We start from the raw sequence: 22,526 nt of genomic DNA, 5'->3' as shown, positions 1-22,526 counted from the left end.
TTCTCATTGATATGCCTGTAGGACACTGACACGTGCCCTTGTCCGTGGCAAATACTAGATTTAGATGTTTACATAACATTCTAATCTTATTTTGATCACAAGACCCCATTACTGAATGTCTAGTCTCCAGGTTTTCTTTAGAATAATGTATGACACTGATTTAATATGACACTATGTATGGCACTTTAGTAGTCCACTAGGGTCAACTTCTCAAACGTTCTTTATTTCCAAGGACCTGCACCATAACTCAGTGTAGCCTACAAATGGAACCAAATGGACTCTACCTACGGGTCCATTTGGTTCCATTTGTAGGCTACACTCTGAGTTACAGAACTGTAGTGGTCCTGCAATGGCCATCGTGACATTTGCATGTCCATGTCCACCACAAGCTGGAATGCCCCTTGCTCCAAGGCAATGCTGCAGGTGTGGATGGAGACGAACGTGTGTGTGTGTGTGTGTGTGTGTGTGTGTGTGTGTGTGTGTGTGTGTGTGTGTGTGTGTGTGTGTGTGTGTGTGTGTGTGTGTGTGTGTGTGTGTGTGTGTGTGTGTGTGTGTGTGTGTGTGTGTGTGTGTGTGTGTGTGCGTGGATCGCCCATTGTCACTGTTCGTCATAAGAGCTAGACATGTTTGACAAACATGCGTGTGGATCGCCGTTTCGCTATTCGTCAGAAGACATAGAGCTTAAGTGGCTTAACGTGTTTGAAAAACACAAGTGTGCGCACACGCATGCGCATACATATGTGCACGCACATGAGTGTGTGTGTGTGTGTTTTATGCCTGTGCGCAGCGTAGCTACAGCATTTGTTAAATAAGTGCCAGGAGGTTTTTTTTGTCTATATCAAAGCTTGAAAGTGTAGTGCTGTTTTCCAAGCACTACACTCTGCAGCTTGACACACGCACGCATGCATGCACACACACACACACACACACACACACACACACACACACACACACACACACACACACACACACACACACACACAGTGTGACACACACACCACCTGGCATTGAAAAACAGCCCTATTGATTTGGAATCTGCCCCCCCACACACACACACACACACACACACACACACACACACACACACACACACACACACACTCTCTCATGTTATATTTGTATTGTTGTCTCTCAGTTCGATAAGAGAAATGCAGCCCTCTGCCCTCCCAGACAGCGCTCTCTCTCTCTCTCTCTCTCTCTCTCTCTCTCTCTCTCTCTCTCTCTCTCTCTCACCATATACGGCTCGTTCCCCCCTATCCGCAGATAGAATGATTGCACCCAGCAGCCCCTACTCTCTCTGATGTCTGTTGTACTTCACTCTCCTATATATTGACTCGTTTGCGACCTCACCGCTTGCAATCATACGCCCTGCTTTCTTTGGTATTGTCATTGTCTTGTTCCACGGATCCGTGGCTGGATATCACAGATGTGGCGTATTATATCTGTGGTGGGCAATAATAACTTCAATAACACAATAAGAGTTATCTATGTCTACCATAAGACATGAATTTGTTGTGCTTCGGGCCGCCAGGATTTTACAACATGTTTGTGATGAGAAAACAATAGGCTGCTACCCCTCTCTCTCACACACACACACACACACACATACACACACACACACACACACACACACACACACACGCGCACGCACACACACACACACACACACACACACACACACACACACACACACACACACACACACACACACACACACACACACACACAAATAATAAGGGCTCTGTTTGGTCGTGTTGTAGTGTGTGTGTTTGTTAGCTTTTTTTCAATGCAGAGCAACGGAACAGCAAATATCAGGGATTTCACACCGACAGAAATTGGGCTAGATCTCAGCCGTATGAAAGGGAACAATAAAAAAGCAATCACCTCCGGCTCGTTCGCCTGTGTGCTCTTTGACGACAATCTGTCAACCCCAATGGGGAATCCTGGCAGTTATTAACAGGGCACGCTCACTGCCAAGTTTCAACAAGTTGCAAGTATTTTTTTTCCCGCACTCCCGTCTCCATTACTCAATAGCTCTCGTCGTCGCATAATCTCTGTGTTCCCCCATCAGTTTCCTCCCATGTGGAAATTCTAAAATGAATAACGCCGGTTCCAGGCAGGCAGTCAAATTACAGGAAAGCTATTCGCAGAAGTGATTATAAGCTCTTATGGGACTCTGTTTGGTTCCTGTCGTCCTTTCTTTCGGGGGGTAATATATTCGCTTGTCCCGGCGAGAGAAATGTCACTGTGTCTGTTCAAATGTTTGAAATATTGTCGCTGCATGTTGGGTGGAAACCCAAAGTCCAAAAAAGGAGAAGATTATGTCATGTGGCAGACAAGTCTATGGACTTTTTAATGTTTGTTTAGAGCACATATTATGCCATGAATCATTTGCCAGCCAACTTCATTTAATATTTTCTTTCGGGCACTAAATGACGACGTTAGACGTCACGTGTCACATTATTGTGACTGATTCCGTTTTATGCAATAACACAATGTATACATGCATCGTGGAGGACGATGAGGATGATGATAGTGTCAGACTGTGTCAGTGGTAATGATCGGGGACAGCAATGATTTTGAGTAATGGTACGATGGCAATTATCTCTTGTCTATTTTTGAACATTTTCGAAGAATCTTGAAAGTGTGTGAAACTACTGATTTTGGCCTGCAGGTGTTGTACTAGTACTTGGGTACATGTACTCGATTCCTCTCCACCGCCACAAGGTTTTTTCCACCCGACTGCGTGCTAACGGTATTTTCTGCACCGTGTTCCATTTGTTCTGATGTATCAGGGCTGTTGTTCTCTCATCATCTGGTGAGAGGAAACATGTCCGCGTGTGGCGGGCGGGCGGATGGACGGTGTGCCTGTCAGATTGCCTCTGCTATGGATAGCCTTCAATTTCACAGCTCTCTCTCTCTCTCTCTCTCTCTCTCTCTCTCTCTTTCTCTCCCCCTCCCTCTCTCTCTCCCCCTCCCCACCGGCGGCGCCGATCAAGCCCTCCGCTGCTCTGTTGCAATAGCTTGTTTACACGGATAAAATGACAGTGTGCTGGTCTCTCTCACTACTATCTGCACCTCTCTCTCTCTCTCTCTCTCTCTCTCTCTCTCTCTCTCTCTCTCTCTCTCTCTCTCCCAAATCAATTCTTTCCAACTCTCGGTTCATTTGTCAAGCACGTCGTGCTTGTTGTTTTTGTTTTTGTTTCCGCTTGTTTTTTTCTCTAGAAACAAGAGTCAGGATCAGGCTCGACTTTTTATCACCGTATCACAGGATTACAGGTATAAAAAAAGAGGGTGGATTTTACTTTATTTTTTGTCAACATTGCAGTTATAACAAGAAAATTTTGTGTATGATAAGAGAGAATGGAGAAAACTAAACTAGCAGGAAGGCATGTCCTAATCAATATACAAAATCCAGGGTGCATTATTAATGCCAATGACTCAATGAGCAATTGAGCATTGGATATAATTCAAACTTGAACTCTCTTTTTAAACAATAGAATCCTCTTGCCACCAAACGGTGGGACACCAAACATCCTCTTTTACTCTGACATGTCCTAGACTTAGTGAAGTGGACCTGGGCTGGCTCAGTGGCTCTGTACTTGGACTGCTTCTTTCTATCTACACCAGAAATAACCAATCTACAATCTCACAATTTGCTGCATTGCGATGTGTTGTGACGCTTAAGAAGTGGCTAATCTTTAGCTAATGTTCCATCCCCAGTGGTTAAATTAAATATGTGTTGCTTTGTGTTGAGCAATTTTTGATTTAGTCATAGTCTTTTGAATAAAGAATATTGTAGACAGTTCCACAAGTGAGGTGCATAGTAATGAAAAGCTGTCTTACCCAGTTAATTAGCATTTATATAAGGTAGTGTTGAGAATGGGTGTGATGCTTTCCAATTTTAGGATGTAATAGGCTGTTAAGATAGTTAGGCAATTTGTTGTGTCGAGTGGGTTGTGACAACAGAGCTTAATGCGTGTAGATAATATCGCCATGGTATATAACTGATACAATTGTGCTTTCTGCTTCCTACTGTTTGAATCAAAGCAAGCTTTGTTTCTGTAGAGAAATGCAAATTTTGGTATTTTTTTTGTTTCGTTGATTGAATTGAATACTTTATTAACAGTTTGCAAAGGGTACACATGTGGTGCAGTTGTACAATAATGCTAAAAGGACATATTCAATTCATCAAACCATATACAGACATTCAATATTTTACAAGAAGTCATCGATACTAGTAGCAGTGAAAGTAATTAGACATTGCGTATAGTTCTTTCCTTCTCATGTTTTCTAAATCAGTAATCCATAGGCCTGTCTGGGCTCGTTTTGGAAAATGCTAATGTTTTAGTTTGAGCATAAAGGTAACGCCACCACCTTTCACCACCTTTTTTGCGAACAGTGCTGCGGAAGTTGTTCCTCTCGCCCAGGGACTTGCAGAGAGTGTTAGAGAGCGTAGCGTGCGTGAACCATGGTTATTTTTTTGGGGGGGGAGGGTGTTTGTGTGGCCTGGCAGCCGCCCGGGGGCTGTGGGGTCGGACAGTGAGTTGTCATGGTTCTGCTTTAGAGAGCTCCCTATTTATTATGCTACCCTGGCTAGCGTTCTATTTATATCTCTGTCTGTCTGTCTGTCTGTCTCTCTCTCTCTCTATCTCTCTCGCTTTCTCTCTCTCTCTCTCTCTCGCTTTCTCTCTCTCTCTCTCTCTCTCTCTCTCTCTCTCTCTCTCTCTCTCTCTCTCTCTCTCTCTCTCTCTCTCTCTCTCTCTCTCTGTCCCACTGGGGCCCATAGGGTCCCCTAGCTCCACTACTACCAGACGGGGAGGGGGGAAGCGGCATGGGAGAGAGAGAGAGAGATATAAGTGAGAAAGCGGGGATGGGAGATACAGAGACACACAGATCGTATTGCTATACTTGTGGGGACATCAACATTTTGTATCACACTGTTGTATCACACTGTTCGCACGCAACTGTTCGCACAAACGCACGCACGAAGCAAACAACAGCAGCATCACAGCATGTGAAGGCATTATGTAGGAATATCATTCGTTCCTCACCTGTGCACAGCCATGTTTATGTTGTGTTGAGTGACAGTGCAACGTGAGCTAATTAGCCCCGCCACTTGACCAGCACACTGCTGCCCGATGTGACCATTATAACATGCTGGCACTGCAGAGAGAGAGGGAGAGAGAGAACGAATTCAACACACTGACTGCCATGGACAGAGATCTCTGTCTTTTGATTTTTGAGTTCCTCCAAGGAACAGCAATGTCCGTGTTGGTTAACCTACCTATGTGACGTTAACCTATGTGACTATGAGCACCAGTATGACTATGAGTACCAGTAGGGGCGCTGTTGTGCCAGAAACAGAGAGAGAGAGAGAGAGATAGTGCTGCACTGTTGCCTGCTAATGAGAGAGAGAGAGAGAGAGAGAGAGAGAGAGAGAGAGAGAGAGAGAGGGAGGGGGGGGGGGGGAGATAGGGGAGTTGCACCACTCAGTTTTATATTATTGATTCAGTTTGAGATTGCACTATACTACTGTCTAGTCTACCAGTGTCTCCATGTCTAGGATATAAACTGTAAGTCCGTCAGTAAAATGGTTTCCCCCTCGTCTCCCCCATCCGTGAGCTAACTCCGGCTAAAGCCTGGGGTAATGTTTGCCCCTTGAGTAGCAATAATAGAAGTTAGAGAGTAGTAATGGCTGTGATTGTAATGGAAAGACAGGAAAAAGATAAATGGTTGAAAAAAGATGGATGGTTGGATGATGGACGGACGATATGCACATTCATGACACGATGGTTGTAGCCAAAATAATTTTGCTTAACGATATTATCCTGATAATCAAAAATGTGCCCAAAACTCTTAATTTTCCACCTTTGTTAACCACAGCATCTATATTCTTATATTAGCCAACATGTGGAAGAAGAGATTTGGTGGAGATCGGGGGATAAAGTACTGACAGAGTTCTTTGATTCTAGCGCTCTCTCTCTCTTTCTCTCTCTCCTTCCTCTGTGACTTAGGATTCCAGTCTTTCCGCCCTCTTCATTTCCACCTCCTGACTTCAGTTTTCTTGGGTATAGATTTTTATATAGATTGCATTTCTGCGATGCAAAGGCTGAGTGAAACACATCCTGTTCTATTGCACATGCAGCCTCTCCATAGCTCACTGATAATATCACCCAGGATTCATAAACCCTTCGATGATAGCGGCCTTCGACACTCGCATGACTGACTTCTCTTTCCTACAGCGTAAACTCATACTGTTCTGGGTCCAGTACCAGTGTTCATCCTGTCAACTATATACAGTACTGTGGTTCCCAAACTGTGGGGAAGGTCCCTAAATTACTTTACGGGGTCCACCAGATGATTGCGACCGAAGGTGCAGTTAACTATGGAATTATGCATTTCCTTTCAGTGTGTCAGGCACCAGTGTGTGTCGGGCACCATAATGGTGCCCAGGTCTCGTGACACCATGTGACATCATCACGGAAGGTGATGTCATAGTAAATGCGACCTGCTGTCGCAGTTAAGCCCATATGGAGATCCCTGATGGCATCAATATTGGCCAGCAACTCTACATCTGACCTCAAACCTCAAAACCCTTAGATCTCCATATATGGAGATCAGCCGATGAAAACTAGAGCTCTCATGCCAAAGTGCCAGCGCTCGCCTAGCAGTCTGCCGTCAACGAGGCGGATGAGTGCATCGCCCTCAGGCTTAGCTTAGTGTGCAACGTTGTTTTCTCAACGGTAAACAAAATAGCTGATCTACAGGCTCACAATGTGTCGGGATGCAAGCTTGTAGATTTACTATTTTCAAAAGATTTACAATTCATACATTTGAAATCTTGCAAAATGGGACATTCTGCATAATGAGTACTATTGGATACTATTGGATTGGTACTTTAAGTACCGTACATTTTGATAGCAATATAATGTACATTTACACTTTTACTCAAGTTGACTACATTTTGAATTTTGATACTTTTGTACTTTTTCTTACTTTAAAATACGGGATTTCTACTTCTACCAAACGCCGATCGAATAAGATCCACGGTCCATCTTTGGCCAACTCTCCCTCCTGGGCATCGGTAGTAAAGAAGGTGAGAAGGATTTCTCTCCGGTTGTGTTCACCTATCCAACTGTCCAGCTGTTTCTCTCCGCTGGCCAGAGCATGCAGAGAAAGCTGTTAGCGGGGAGTTAGAAATGATCATCCATGCATGTGTGTCTTGACGTCTGGATTATTGGAATTCCCTTTTCACCTGTCTCTCAAAATCATCATTAGACCACCAGCAACTGGTCCAGAATGCTGCTGCCAGATTGCTGACCAGGTCCAGGAGATCCTGTCACGTCACATTCATCTTATTTTCCTTGCATTGGCTCCCAGTAAATTACAGAATTCATATTAAAATTCACGTCATCACACACAGAACCCTCCATGGCCAGGAACCCCCATATCTTTGTGACCTGATCCACCCATATCCCAGAGCTTCTCCGAGATCCTCATCCCAAGCCCCGCTGGTTGTTGTTCCCACGACTAAACTAAAAACTAAAAGTGATCAAGCCTTTGCGATAGTTTTGCCCCCAGGCTATGGAACGACCTATACCCTACCACATGAAATATGTGGCCTCTGTGGACCTTTTTTAAAAACTTTGAAAGACCTTTTTAGACAGGCCTTTTTGTAACATAGTCCTGTATTGATTTCTTGATTTTTACCAGTGCCTTTTTACCAGTGCTGTGCCCGTTTCTTCTGTTTTCTATTCTATGCTTTATCAGACTTAAGGGCCACAAATAGCAGTTCTGGCTGAACTGTGCAGTCGGTTTTCGCGAAACGTGGCAATATTGTATAAGGCTCAATATAATGATTGACCAAATGGTGGCGCTATAGCACTCAATTGAAAATGCAAACTTTGAACCTGCATAGCTCATGAACCGTTTGACCACCGGCAATGAAACTTTGATACACATATGCGTCTCCTCATGCCGAATAACTTTCGTGCTCTGACTTTTGACCTCTGACCTTTAGAATACCCGCCATTTTGAATTATATGAAAAACAGTTCAAATCTATCTCGTCTCCAGGATATTTGATCAAAATGCACAAAAGCTTTGTCGTACATTTCTTTGATTTTCTTCTTCTTGAGTGATTTTCTTTATGAGCCAATGAAAATTGCCTCATAAAATCAGTATAGCTCTGCCCTCAGATTTTCCGCCACTTTGATCAGTTTAAAAAACACTTTTACCTGGTGTTCTACTCTCGCTGCACTCCCTGTACGTTGATGCGTTCTCAGGTGGGCAGTGAGCCGCGAGAGCAACGCCGTTGCGCTCTAGCCGACCGCGATGCCGATGTAAATGTCAAGTTTATCAGAGTGCTTTGTGAGGTCGATGAAAAACTACTTTATGTATTGTACAGTGCTATTGTACGCAGGTTTAATTAAGTAAGTCAGGTATTCAAAATGTAAAAGTAAAAGTGTACTTAAAATATACAATACGAAAAAGTATACTCATTACGCATAACAAATCTTTTGAAAATAGCAGATCTACAAGCTCAAGCGACACCCTGTGAGCTTGTAGATCTGCTATTTTCAAACCACCAAAGTATGTTTCATAATAATTATTATAATAATCATAATAATAATCTAAAGCTTCAAAATAACTAGTAACTAGTCTTCGGAGAAAGAAAATTGTGGAGTAAAAAAGGTGTAAAGCCACACTGAGCTCTGAGTCTAGTTATAGTTCTTCTCAGGACAGGTTTTAAACCAACCACCCTCCATCTCACGGGACAGGTTTTAAACCAGCCACCCTCCATCTCACGGGACAGGTTTTAAACCAGCCACCCTCCATCTCACGGGACAGGTTTTAAACCAGCCACCCTCCATCTCATGGTACAGGTTTTAAATCAGCCACTCCCATCTCACAGTCTATTGAGAAGAGCAAACTTTGTGCAAGCACACCTTCGGGTGGCCATGTCGTAGACCGTGACGTATGCAGAAGTGGCATTTATGCCTGTTCTTTGTGGCTGTGTTGCATCACTGACTTTACCTCTGCGTTTACAACCATGCACAGTTTGTGCCTGTTCAGTTTTCCACAGCAGGCCCAGCGTTTGCAGTTTCCCTTTCCTTTGTTGCGATGGAGCGATTGTGGTGAGCATGGAAAACCAATGTACGCTTTGTGTGCGTGCGTGCGTGGGTGCATGCGTGTGTGCATACGTACGTGCGTGCGTGTGTGTCAGTGTGTCTCACTCGGACACACGATATTCACGTAGAAACAACAGCACGGATGTGGCGTTTCTAGTACCTTACAATTGCGGTGGTTATATCTTGTCTCCCTGCTCTTCCATTGAGACGTTTAGATCTTCTCAAAGGTCACCTAGACACAGGGATCTGATCTGACACACATTCTTTCCTGAAGGTCAATATTCAATTTTATCCCCCCCGAGAAAGCAGGTAGGCTCTAGTTCTCAAAAAATAAATAAAATAAGGACTTTTACAGGAAACCTGGTTCAAATCCGGGTAGAAGAGGAAAGTGCTGCTTTTAATACATCGACATTGTAATTAAGTACTTGAGTATGTGCACTTTCCACCAAGAAAGAGACACTCTCATTAGGCGCTGGCTTCCATGGGTTGCAAGCTTTAACGAGACTATCTGCACTGCAGTTGACATTCATGTTGGTTGTTGTCAAAACGTCACGTATAATATAAGATGCAATTCCATAATGAAGCACTTTGGTTCAACTCTGAGGTTTAATAACAGTGCCCTATAAATAAAGTGGATTATATTGAATTAAATTCAGTTTCAGCCTCCACCCAAGGATGACTACTTTGTCCACCAATTTGTATTCTAGCTTTTCTTCGTATCTAAATCACCTTGTACATCACCTTGTACAAGTCAAGACCAAGTCCGAGAAGGGGCGATGCCGAGTGTGGAAGGGGGTCGAGTCCAAGTTGAAGAGGCCGATAGGGCTCGGCTTTATGAAAATCCTGAGTCTAAACAACTACATTGGATACATATGAATGCAGCTTCTTTGTAACACGTATGATGCTAAAGACGCCTAAAGACGTCTTATCAATAAAACCACACCCCTGTGAAGTGAGGGGCACTCTTATCATCATACGTCATCATACACCATCTGATTCTGGCCAATCACAATTTGGGTCTTCACTTTTGTCTTCAATGTTTGTGTTTACACAAACCCTCAAAGCTTAAGGCGTTTTATATTGATTAATGTAGGCTCCGGCCCTAAGCTACTTCTGGCTAGTTCTGGAATGCTTGCACGTATACAAGCCAATGAAGCCATGACTCGAAAATCAAAGGTTGCAAGGTGTTACTGTATGTTTCTGATTACTTAGATATGCGATCCGATATATTTAACGTCGGTGGCATAAGTTTCGGTTGACAGACCTGGGGTAATTTATTTGCCTCAAGCCAATCCGCTCAGAATGAAGGCACGGTGGAGGTCTACAATAATGAATTCATTAATAGCTGGCTACATAAGTGTTAAGTATAGTGTTAGTTACTGCCCACCACTTGTGACAGCTTAGCTAACAACACTGTAGAGCTATTGATCGGGTGGAAAACTCATAATTATAATGGATTGCATTTTTATAGCACCTTTCTATGTCCAAAACTGTTACTCTTCAGGAATAAAGGCAAACGCATAAATAACAAAAGTAGCAGATCTACAAGCTCAAAATTCGCTTCGAGCTTGCAGATCTGCTAATTTTGTGTGACACTGTAGTACGATCAAGTAGGGCGTTAATTTGCGAAAACATGAATAAAAAAAGACATACTGTAAGAGGTTTCTTCCCGACAGCAGCCATATACTTTTCATGCTATTTAAGTTTTTCTTTTGGTGACATTTTGAACTGTACCTTGCTTATTATTTACTTGACAAACTGACACATCTAGCAGCAGCAAAATCCCACTAATTGATAGGCCGACGCTTCAATCGTGCCGTGCGCACGATTGACGCGGACGGCATTTCGATAGTCAAAATGTAATTGTATTTGGCAAGGTGACCGGTATCGTATACCTAATAGGGGGACTTTTCGAGAAATGTGTCTCGCTCTGTGCACATTCTGCACAACGCTATATGACAAGCCTTATGTAAATGAAGCATTTATTTCCTCCCTGATTTGGCGTTTGCTTTGGTTAGACGCACACAGGCATCAATCCACTAAAGCCATACCCCCCCCCCCCCCACACACACACACACACACACACATACACACACACACTGTAAATCATTTAGCCGCTGACAGAGAGACGCCGGCCGACATGCTTCTGAATTATTAAATGTGCCGTCCTTGAGACGGGAAGGAAGAGAGATGTCAAGGATGTCGGTATTGTGTTCCTTTTTTGGTGGGGTGTGGGCGGGGGCAGCGTAAAACCTTATTTGTTTTGTAATCCCCCCCCCAATGTGATTGATTTGACATTGGTACCGGCCGGATGTTTCTCTGTCATATAATGTACTGTTAACACCACACAGCATCGCCACAATTGATTTGGTATATTAGATTATTTGAACACAACATAACTGACAGACAGTGCTTTCTTCTGTAGTGCAGTATAGCTGTCTACACGCTGTTAATTCCTGCTGTAACGATCCAATTAAAACCTTCTCTTCTCTTCTCCTCGTCCACATTTGGACACTTTCTTACAATTCCCACCTAATAACCTACCCCAAAACATGGACGACAGATTGCAAATGGTAAAGAAAAAAATGAATAAAATTGGGACACATGGGCTGCATAATTGCCGATACCAGGAGAGAAAAAAATAGAAGAAATAATTGACTAGTATATGTGGCTCCTCTCGTCTCTTCTCTTCCCTTGAATATACCGTTCTCTTAATCTATTCCCCCGCCATAACATTGTCCATGGATGGTTTCCATCTTCTGTTCTTCTTCAAGCCTGGCGAGCTCTTCCCTCCCTAACCCAGGCAGATGTTCTTTCATAAAACAGAATTAATATGTATCTGTGAGCCTGCCGTCATCTCCTGTCACACTCATGGCCAGAGGAAATGCGGTGTGTGTGTGTGTGTGTGTGTGTGTGTGTGTGCGTGTGCGTGTGCGCATGTGGCAGTCTGTGTTTGAAATTGAAATACCGCCGTATCGGTCAAGAAACCTTGTATATCCGTTTTTCAACTTTGTATGGCTTTTGTAATTTGGGTGTCCTACTTACGTTGTCATGCTCTAGTGTAGAATAAAAGTATCAAAAATAGCCGATCTGATGCGACACATTGTGAGCTTGTAGAGATGCTATTTTTTGTTTTTTCTTTAAACACATTTCTTATAAGTGGTTAAGAGTGTCTATAGGTTTTATAAATATTGAACGGTGAAGAGCTTGTGACTAAATGATAACTACATTGGATCCATTCAGTGGTGTAAAGTCACTAAGTACATTTACTCCAGTACTAAGTACAACTTTTTTTTACGTAACTTTTATTTATTTTTATAATATTATAACTTTTATTTATAATATTTGATAACTTTGTAGATTTTGATTATTATTACAAAACATAAATTAACGACTTCAGCCCTGGGCCTACATTATATATATATATATACCGTATATGTGTATATTTCGGGCCATTTGAAAATAGCTGATCTAAAAGCTCACAGTCACAATGTGTCACATCACCTACGTTTACTTTTGGTACTTTAAGCACATTTTGATACCAATCCTTATGTACTTTTGCTCAAGCAAATGTAGAATTTGGGGCTGTTACTTGTAACCTTGTAACAGAATATTTGTAAACGTTTCCACCACTGGATCCAATTGGAACACAGGTAATTTTTTTCTTCCATTTCCTGAAAAGTTACCGTTTTGGACATACACGTTTTCCGCCCGAGGCCGACACAATAGTTTATTCCATGTCCACCCCCTCCCCCCACACACCCCCTCCACTGCCGAGCATGAGAGAGAGAGAGCGAGAGAGAGAGAGAGAGAGAGGATTGAAGGAGAAAAGAGGCAATGGACTGTTGACAGCAATCTGACTGCAATCCATCAGTGTGGGCCTCAAATTGTAGTCGCAAAAAAAAATTGCACAAAACATTTCATAATAACTCATACATATTCATCTGCCAAAGCCATTCCTATTAACATACAGTAAAGCCCCCCACGGCCCCACCCCAAATAAAAATGCCTAAATGAACCCGTTTTATGAGTGATATCTCAATTTTGCGGTGTGTGTGTGTGTGTGTGTGTGTGTGTGTGTGTGTGTGTGTGGAGACATCCTATATAACGGCTTGTATTTATGTATTTATTTATGATTGTTTTTCTCTCTCTATCTCATTTCAGTTGTTCTCCTGGACACAACCTCCGTGCTGGGAGAGCTGGGATGGAGGACATACCCAGTGAACGGGGTAAGCTCCAGATACTCATAACCATCCATACCGGTAACACTGTCGCTTCACAGCTAGAAGGTCCCAGGTTCCCGCTGGGGACGCTGTGGGCGTAGTGTATCAAAAGCAGAAGGATATGGATGGGAGGGTGTCAGAAGCAGAAGGATATGGATGGGAGGGTGTCAGAAGCAGAAGGATATGGATGGGAGGGCGTCAGAAGCAGAAGGATATGGATGGGAGGGCGTCAGAAGCAGAAGGATGGGTGCCCCCTCCTGTGTCTTTATTGTGAATGTGTTTAGAGCAATCAACTGAGGTCAAACGCTATTGATCCTAATGGGTCATAACGGTTAACATGTCTCTCGCCCCTCTCTCTTTCTCTCACAGGGGACACACACAGATAAATAAGGGGACAGATAATGAGGTGAGGTCTCTAAGGACCACGCTTCCCTTCCGTCTCACTCCATTTATGCCCCCCCCCCCCTGCTCAGTTAAGACATGCCACTGGACTCCGCTGGGTGGGACTGGGTTCATTGAAAGGCCAGCGTTTAGCTTGATAATACCCCGTCCGTTGCACACATCGACTCCCAGTTCCTAGTAGTTCACGACTGATTTCAGTCATTTGGATACTGAGGAAGCATGCCACAAGCAATAGGCCAAAAATAGCCAATCTACAAGCTCAGAGTGTCGTGAGCTTGTAGCGAGGCTATTTTCGGTTATTAGCTATTTAAAGACTATTTAAAGTGTTCAAACGTAAATTGGTCAAGTTCACAGTGTGAGCTGCTTGTAGGTCTGCTGTTGATTGTTAGCCCAGAGAACAGGGACTATAGGGCAGGGCGGCAGTGGATCAGGAGGTCGAGTGGCCGTCTTGGGATCTGAAGGTTCCGGGTTCGATCCCTGGAATCTCCTCCTTGTCGGAATTGTCCTTATATAGCAAGACATTATGACTGCAGTCCACTTACCATTTAGCATTCAATTGACTAAATGTGAAAATGTAAAAGTGAAATCTTTTTATTTTTGTGAGATTACCAAGTAACTTATCGTCGTCCGAAACCTCTTATCTCCATGCAGTTATAGTTATACGTAGTGCTCAGTGTGAGTGGCCCTTTTAGGCTGCTCAGCAGTGCCACTTTAGGTCACCCAGTGGTATTGCAGCTGTTCGTACCCCAAACACACAGACATACATACACACGGCCAGTCTTTGGCGCGTTTAGAAAACCACAATGGAGGGAGAGAGATGGATGGATGGATGGGCGCACATGGCATTGTGAAATATAGACAATTCACCCTTTGTCAGACTTCTGTTTGGTCCCTGACTGACTAACCAGCAGGCTCATTCTGTCTTGTTCCGTTCTGGTTCCGCCTTGTTTAATTTGAATTTGCTATAACATCATTTTAGAAAAAACTAACTAAAACTAAAAACAAACATGATATGCCCAGTCACCATGCTGCACCTGTGATGTTCCTTTTTACTGACACCAAGTTGAAAATAAGAATTGAGTGCACAGAATATCAATACGAAGCAACTGAAAAAAATGGTAGTGGATGGAGAGAGAGAAGTTTTGTCCAACCACGAAACAGCAACCAATGGGTGCGAAGAGGGGCACAACCACGGGCGGGACTTGACAAAGGGTGAATTGTGGAAGAAGTGCTCACATTTAGTCATGGTTGTACAGAGGTACTGGCCTCAAAATAGTTGCACTTAAACTATGTAACTTTCCTCTTCTACCCCGGATTTAAACCCGTCTTCCGCCATGAGTACTGGCACATTTTACCATTGAACCAACAGAGCCTGTCTGCTTGCTCAGCGGATGAGCAAGCAGACAGGCTCTGTTTTGTTTTCTTGTTGTCCATTATTGATGCAATCATGGTGAAGTAATGGTTGGTAGCAGAGCATCAATATTTTGTGATAGATATGGACAATCCATGATATTTGTCTTCCTGCTCCTTTCTTTTCTTTTATAGAATATGTAAAAAAAAAAGTATAGGGTAAAATATATATATATAATCATTCAAAACCACCACCACAAAACAATTGCATAAGTTGTATTTTAGCCTACTATAGTGTTGCATTATTCTTGCTCAAATGTGAATCATGATTTTCCTTCACAAGAATTGTAATTCTCACACGATTCTCATTTTTGCCCTGAAAATATGTATTAGTAACTAAAATGAATTGCACAGCAATTGGATTGCTGCACGATTCTTCACAAAATATGATTGCATAGGTCAGTGTCAATCTTTCTCTTTTTTTAATTGTGCAGCACTACTACTAAGCCATACCCGGGGATGTGCACAGTTAAAAGTATTTGCAAACTTTGGTGTCTACTCTACACAGTAGGTGTATGCTTATTGCTTAGTTAAACTTTGGGAGACCAAGTTTGTCGTGGTCTTGCATGTTAAAACTCTTTGTGTGCCCACACAACACTTTCAAAAAGTGACCCAGGGTGCCCAATGTTATTTTTGTCATTTTAAAAAATATAGATGAAAATCACAAAAAAAAAGTTTTTTGTTTTGTTTTGTTTTTCAAAGACGTCCACAGACGGCTGCAGTAATAACTTTGGGGCAGGCCCGTCTAGAGTTTGAATGGACAGGTATCGGTCAAAAGGGAGACATCGAAGAGGAAGGATGGATGGGGAAGGATCAACCTGAATGTCAGAACCTGTTCTGGGTGTCCAGGGCTTAATTGCTACAGCAGATCACATTTACTGACATCAGATGTCATAGTGATGTCACGAGACCTTAGCACCATATATGGGGGCTTTCCCCTGTGGGGATTTTGAGTGAATCACTGACAGGAATTGCACGTTTTCATAGTAAATGCGACCTTCTGTCAAACAACAACAATTCAAGGGGCTTTATTGGCATGATAAATCATATGTTTACATTGCCAAAGCAAAAAGTGTAACAATACAATAAAAACAAAATGTTATGTGCAATAGAAAGTCAGAATCTCCAATGAATCAATTTCTATGTACCAAATCACTCGATGCAGATGCAGGCCCAATACACACAATGATTAGTAGTCTTTAGGGTGGTTGTGTTCCATTTGATATCCTTCTCCTGTCCCAGCAGCTCACTGTGTTTGCACATTGCTGTGCTGTTGTGCAGCACTTGAGTAAATGTACTTGGTTACTTTCCACCACTGCATATAGCAAAGTCTTGACAACAAACTTTGACATGGTGGGATCACATCAGTCTTCATGTGGTGGTGGGTGGGGGGTGGTCCGGTCCTATATAGGCTGTCAGTGGGCTGTGAGTGACGCGCTGATTGAAATGGTCTGGCTGCATGGCTGTGAAGGCGTCGGAGCGCAGAGCGCCCAAAGTGCCACTTGTGTGTGTCTGACAGATCTCCGCTCCCCCCCTCCCCCCCACGCCCCTGTGCTTGACAAGGCTACGTCCCCTGTGGAACCCCGTCCATCCCTCCATCCATTCCTCATGGGTGAGACCACCACCACCCCTCTCTCTCTCTGTCTACTGTCTCCCACCCCCTCCCTCCAGGGTTTCTAAGCGTCGACTAGACTTTTAATTTCCCTGTGACAGCTTTGGTCTCCATGCTGTCCATCTCTCTGTCTTACTCCCCCTGTCTCTGTCTTAACCCTAGAACGCTGAACATACATTTTGTCACAACATCGCTAAACATGGGTATATTTTACCCAATGTAAAATATTCCATAAAATATATTTCTCATCAAAATATATTGAAGTACAGCAATACATGGCAACTTGAGGTACTCTTCTTGATATATCATGGGGCGGGGCGGGGGCTCTCTCACGGTGGCAACGCCGGGAACTTCTCCTTTGGTCCACCCATTGTTGAGCCATGTGAATCTTTCTTTCTTGGGTCCAGTAAAAATAATGTATTTATAAATAAAAATAAATCCCATTGTGGGATTTTTCTCTATCACTAAACATGGGTGAAATTCACCCGAACACCTGCCTATAGGCAGGGAAACAAAACTACCTTCTCTGATGTCACTGAGCATCATGAAGGTACTGAAACACCCAGTCACCTCAGACATCAGCAACATTATGAAAATTGTCCGTCCATCAGATCCGTTCGTCCAATGAAAGCTGTCTGGGAAATGAAACCAGGAAATGGTCAAAATATTGCGATATATAGTCCAATACACGATTACACGCCAGACAGACCAGTCCGCAGCAGCTCCGGTGCAGGGTATACCCACTGGAGCTGCTGTGGACTGGTCTGTCTGTCTCTCCCTCTGTCTCTCTCTGTCCGCTGTGGACCTTGTTGGGAGTGTACAGGTGATTACATCATGTAGGTCGCGGTGGTACTCGCCCACAGCGCTGAGAGACAAGGAGACGAGAGAAAGAGATAGAGAGGCATGTCTATGGTCCATGATTAAGCTGTCAGCCTCTCATCTCCTCTCTCCATCGCATCTGTCTCTCTGTCTCTCTGTGTCTCTCTCTCTCTCTCTCTCTCCTTGGATTGGCCCACATTAATATTTCAGGTGAATGAGGTGAGAGGGCCTCAGGGAAAGCGGGAGAGAGAGAGAAGGTGAAGCACGTCTCCTCTCCTCTCTTACCTGGGAGCCTGTATCCCCATGTCACATTAGCAGTGGTGGACAAGTACATTTTTTTTTAAATACAGAGATGTAGAAATACTCTGTTAGGTGTTCTCTGGCTGTGTTTTTTCTCTAAATTGAGGCTCAGATTGAGGTGATTGAACTGTGCATTAGACACGTCTATTCACTTATCAGGCCAAAGCGTGCAGGGCAGCACAGTACACTGTCTGTCACACTTACACGGCGAAGGGATGGCAGACCCTGGCAATATGCCTGGTCTGTATGGATATGTGTCTCACTGTTTCTCAAACGTAGGGCCGTGGGGAACCACCACCAAGAGGCTCCAAATGGAACAGTAGACTGACTACCTAGTCAGTCAGTAAGACAGTGAATTCTTCCCCTGACTATATGGTACTGTATGTCTGGGTAGTATGCTAGCAGCAGAATAGAACGGAGGCGATGAGGAGGCAATGGGTGGGTAGTTAGGTATGGGGTTGAGGACATAAACGGACATCTGTGGACTGGATGGTGGTGGATTTTTGCGTAAAGGATTGAAATGGCTGTGCTGAAAAGTAGGGTGATGATGCATTTGAATGGAGGTTGGAGCACACAGGTTGTAGGCCCTCCTACATAAGATAGGAGAATATGGAAGTAGCGAGTTGCATTACATAATTACCTGCACATTCCATAATTCATAATTAGAAAAACAGACATTATTCGATGTTTCTCTGTCTTTCTCTGAGAGGGGGGCTAATCTCGCCGTCAAACCTCCCACCTCCCTGTCCCTGATCTGTCTGTCCCCCATTATTCTCTTCCCTGCTCCGGCTGTAAGATGGTTGTCTCTCTGACTGGCTCCCACCTCTTTCCCATTTATTCCATCTTATCTCATCTCTCTAGCGGCAGGAATTATACAAAGCAACCTCGTCTATATATTACTACTGCAAAGATAAGGCACTGGACGACAGGGAAGATGCCATTTGACTGGGCAACTATGGCCCCATTTAGACGGTCTCTAGATAAAACGACAAAACAAAATATCAGATGCGCCTTCCGTTTAGACAGCATTTTCGGGGATTGAAACCGAGACAAAGCGAGACCTACTTTCTGTGAAAAGTGAGAACACCACGTTACTTTGATGTTTTCTGTTCTTTTTTTTTCTTAAATGTTTTATCCCACGATTTTGTAACCCATTTTTGTGCCCATACGCATGCAGTATGCCCCAGCAGTTTTCTGTTCTGACCGTTAGCATAATAGCCAAGGCTCAAGGACGTACTCAGGGTGTCTTTGGGTCAGATGAAGTAAGCAGGGATGACCATTTGGAGAATGTTAATCATTAGGCCTTACCGATTAATTACTGATTAATTGTTAAGGACCCAAGAAAAGAAAAGGGTAGTGTAAGTTACAGGTATGGTGCATGTGATATGAAATGTGAGCTTTCCATTATCACAGTAATCCTTGATCATATTCCATCATATCCAAGGGCTTTTGGAGATAAATTTGACTTTCAGTTTTGAGCACTGCATAGGGGAGGTGCCTGTGTCCAGCTGATGCTCGTTGACACTCATTAATCCATAATCTTATTTCTAGCGGTTACCATTAACCCTCTAAGACCCAGCGTTGCTTTATATAGCAACAAGTTATATTTTAATTAATTACTTCATTATTATTTTTTCACCTAAACGTCATCAGTGATGTTCATTGCAATGCCATTTAAACGCCATTGGTCATGATATTTGCATATAAATACCCCCCCAGAGGCTGAAATTCACACAAAATAAAGGTTTCTGGACTCCTATGAATTTTGACCTTTAACCCTAATAAAAGTAAGTAAAATAATTGTAATATATGTTTTTTTTTAATCATTAGAATGTCTAGAACATGTTTTATTCATTGTGAAAGATATCCCCTAAATCTATTTATTTATCTGGAAACCTCATACAGTATGTCTAAAGCTGTCACTTTTCAATTGCAGAACAACTAGACCTGTCACAATTATTACATAATCATGATTTGAGATCACAAATATTTTTTTGCATAATTGTTTCCACATTGAAAAATAGCAGATCAATTATTTCCGTTATTTTGTAATTTTATTGTAAATTATCTGTGTGACAATTAATTGGCACCTTAAATTTGTAATCGTGACAGCCTTAAGATTGACTAGCTTAAAGCGCATCACTCTGCGCCTCGTTTCGAGCTTGCCGTTCTGCTACTAATGATACCTTTGAGTGAAGTTGTATACTGTATGATCAAGCAGGGCGTTAATTTACGAAGAAAGTAACAGTTATCATTTTGGAGATAAGAGGTTTCTGTCCGCCAGTGATGATAGCTGAGAACCTGGCAGCAGCGTCTAGTAATGTATACCGCAAGAGTGAACAATGTCTTGGGCTGAGAGAGAGAGAGAGAGAGAGAGAGAGAGAGAGAGAGAGAGAGAGAGAGAGAGAGAGAGAGAGAGAGAGAGAGAGAGAGAGAGAGAGAGAGAGTGAGAGTGGATAGCAGAAGTATAAGTAGTAAAGTTATGTATGATAACAGTTTGTTCGAAACGGGAACCACACAATCGGGTGGTTCATCTTGTGAACGATATATTTGGGCGTGTCAACAGTAGGTTGGTTGGAAGATGGAAGAAACTGATGAGATATGTAAACATAATGCCATCTGCAAGAATTGCACAAACGTTCACGCACACGAGAGAGAGAGAGAGATGCTAGACTGCAGTTGTGGCACAAGTAGGCTACACATATTTCATACTTTAGTAGCATTACCACTATACAGAACATTTCACCTCAGTAAAAGTACAAAAAGCACACCCGTTTGAAGTGAGGGGCGCTCTTATCATCTCTTTCCGGCCAATCACAATTGGCGTCCTCACTTTTGTCTTAAATGTTTGTGTTTATGCACACTCAAAACTAGTCATAGGTGGTGCATGCATGGTGCATGGTATCAAAACAATGTTTGTGTTTACACAAACCCTCAAAGCTGGACATAGGAAGGGATTGCGCCCCTCAAGAATATTGGCAACAAACTATGGATCTGCTGATCTTCGAATAGCCAAAGTAATCGGGCTCAAATAAATGGATGGGAGCTCAACATCAACCATGCAGTTCCCGGTTGACCATTATTACAATTTACAATTTAGGCATTTAGCAGACGCTCTTAATCCAGAGTGATTTACATTAAGCAAGAACAAAAAGCATGGCAATACATCACATACATAAAAAAGTATTTATCATGAACATGCATAAGCTAAGAACAAAACCGTGGAATATCGATATAATGCATAATACATACTATACTATACTATACATATATTCTATAAAGTGCTATGACTACATACAATTCTGCTGTCTATGTAACATGCTATAAGTCTGTATAAAATTATGTCTGAATGTTGAGCGAATGAAGCTCACTGTAACCTGTTGAGTAACCAGGACGATCTACCGTGGTCAACCGCAAGGGCGAAATCGTCTCCGCATTTGAGTAAAATGGTTTATCCCCTCCTACTAGTAGTAGGGGATAAAGTACAGTTTGAGACTGCGACAAAGTGCCGCCATCTCAAGCGAACTTGAGCCATATGAGAGACACCACCGGCACTGCCTTGTCGAATTTTGTGAAGTTCGCTTAGACAACTCAGCCCCGCTCGAGTTGCAACCCGAGCGGGCACAGAATAGTAAGTGATGTTCTGGCCAGAGCGTTTGCCCTGACTGCCACTCAAATGCAAATCACAGCACGTCCTTGCACAAGTGCACTGGCCAATCTCAGCGCATCCTTACTCAAACGCGGTGGTGATTCTGCACTCACTGGTCAACCCATGATGACGCAAAATCCCACCTCCAAATGTCAAATGCACATGCCATATATTAATACTAATCTAAATCTGAAAAGCAACTATAAAAAGCTGTCACATAATTGTAGTGGAGTTAAAGAAAAGTACACGATTTGCCACTGGGATGAATAGTGGAGTAAGTATGAAGTATGACATAGATTTCATTAATATAGATTTCATAGACATAGATTTCCTAATTCTGGGCCTGCACTTTTCTTAGTGTAATCTGATCTGTTCTTATATCCAACAACCAGGGGTAGAGGAAAACAAATATCAAAATCAAAAAATCAAATCCACGTAGAACCCAACGTAGCTCGGAGCTTTCGTCCTGGGTCCTAGGCTCATTCACCTTCTTACAGAAGCCCCTTTGGGACAAAACACTGTGCAACCTATTTAGTCATTCTGAAACACAGGTGTGTAGAAAATTTAAATCGAATGATCTAAATAAGCGAATGAACCAGTGTGCACGGTCGGAGCTGCTGTGCACTCTGCATGGAGGTATTGTGTAATTTCTCACCTGTACTATGGTGGCATTATTGGATATTAAAATTAGATCTGGAATCTGGAATTATCCTTAAGTACAGTATACTTGAGTAAACGTACTTAGTGGCTCCCGGGGCTCTCTTACAATAGATGTAAATTTAATTTGTGCCTCTTTATGAAGGACATGTGTGTCAACACACACACACACACACACACACACACACGCGCACGTACACACTCGTACTCGGTTCTATGGGGTCTTGCACCTTTCTGCGTCGCAATGCTATTTTATCGGCGGGGCGAGGAGAGAAAAGGTGTGTGTGTGTGTGACTGTGTGTGCACTGTGTGTGCGTGCAT

General features: G+C 43.0%; 1 protein-coding gene across 1 annotated transcript in view; it reads left to right on the top strand.

Annotated features, from left to right (window-relative positions):
- LOC308331145 (ephrin type-A receptor 6-like) overlaps positions 1-22,526 on the top strand; it is a gene marked incomplete at its 5' end in the record, with an annotated part of 218,039 nt that overhangs the window by 1,436 nt on the left and 194,077 nt on the right. The window contains one exon of the mRNA XM_080786351.1: positions 13,298-13,362. Coding sequence (XP_080642477.1) covers positions 13,298-13,362 — 65 coding nt within the window. The remainder of the gene's footprint in view (positions 1-13,297; positions 13,363-22,526) is intronic.

Source organism: Protomyctophum bolini (genome assembly GCF_963924005.1).
Source record: "Protomyctophum bolini genome assembly, chromosome: 16".
Taxonomy (NCBI): Eukaryota; Metazoa; Chordata; class Actinopteri; order Myctophiformes; family Myctophidae; genus Protomyctophum; species Protomyctophum bolini.
The sequence above is the reverse complement of the archived record's forward strand: the minus strand, read 5'-3'. Positions and strand labels throughout refer to the sequence as shown.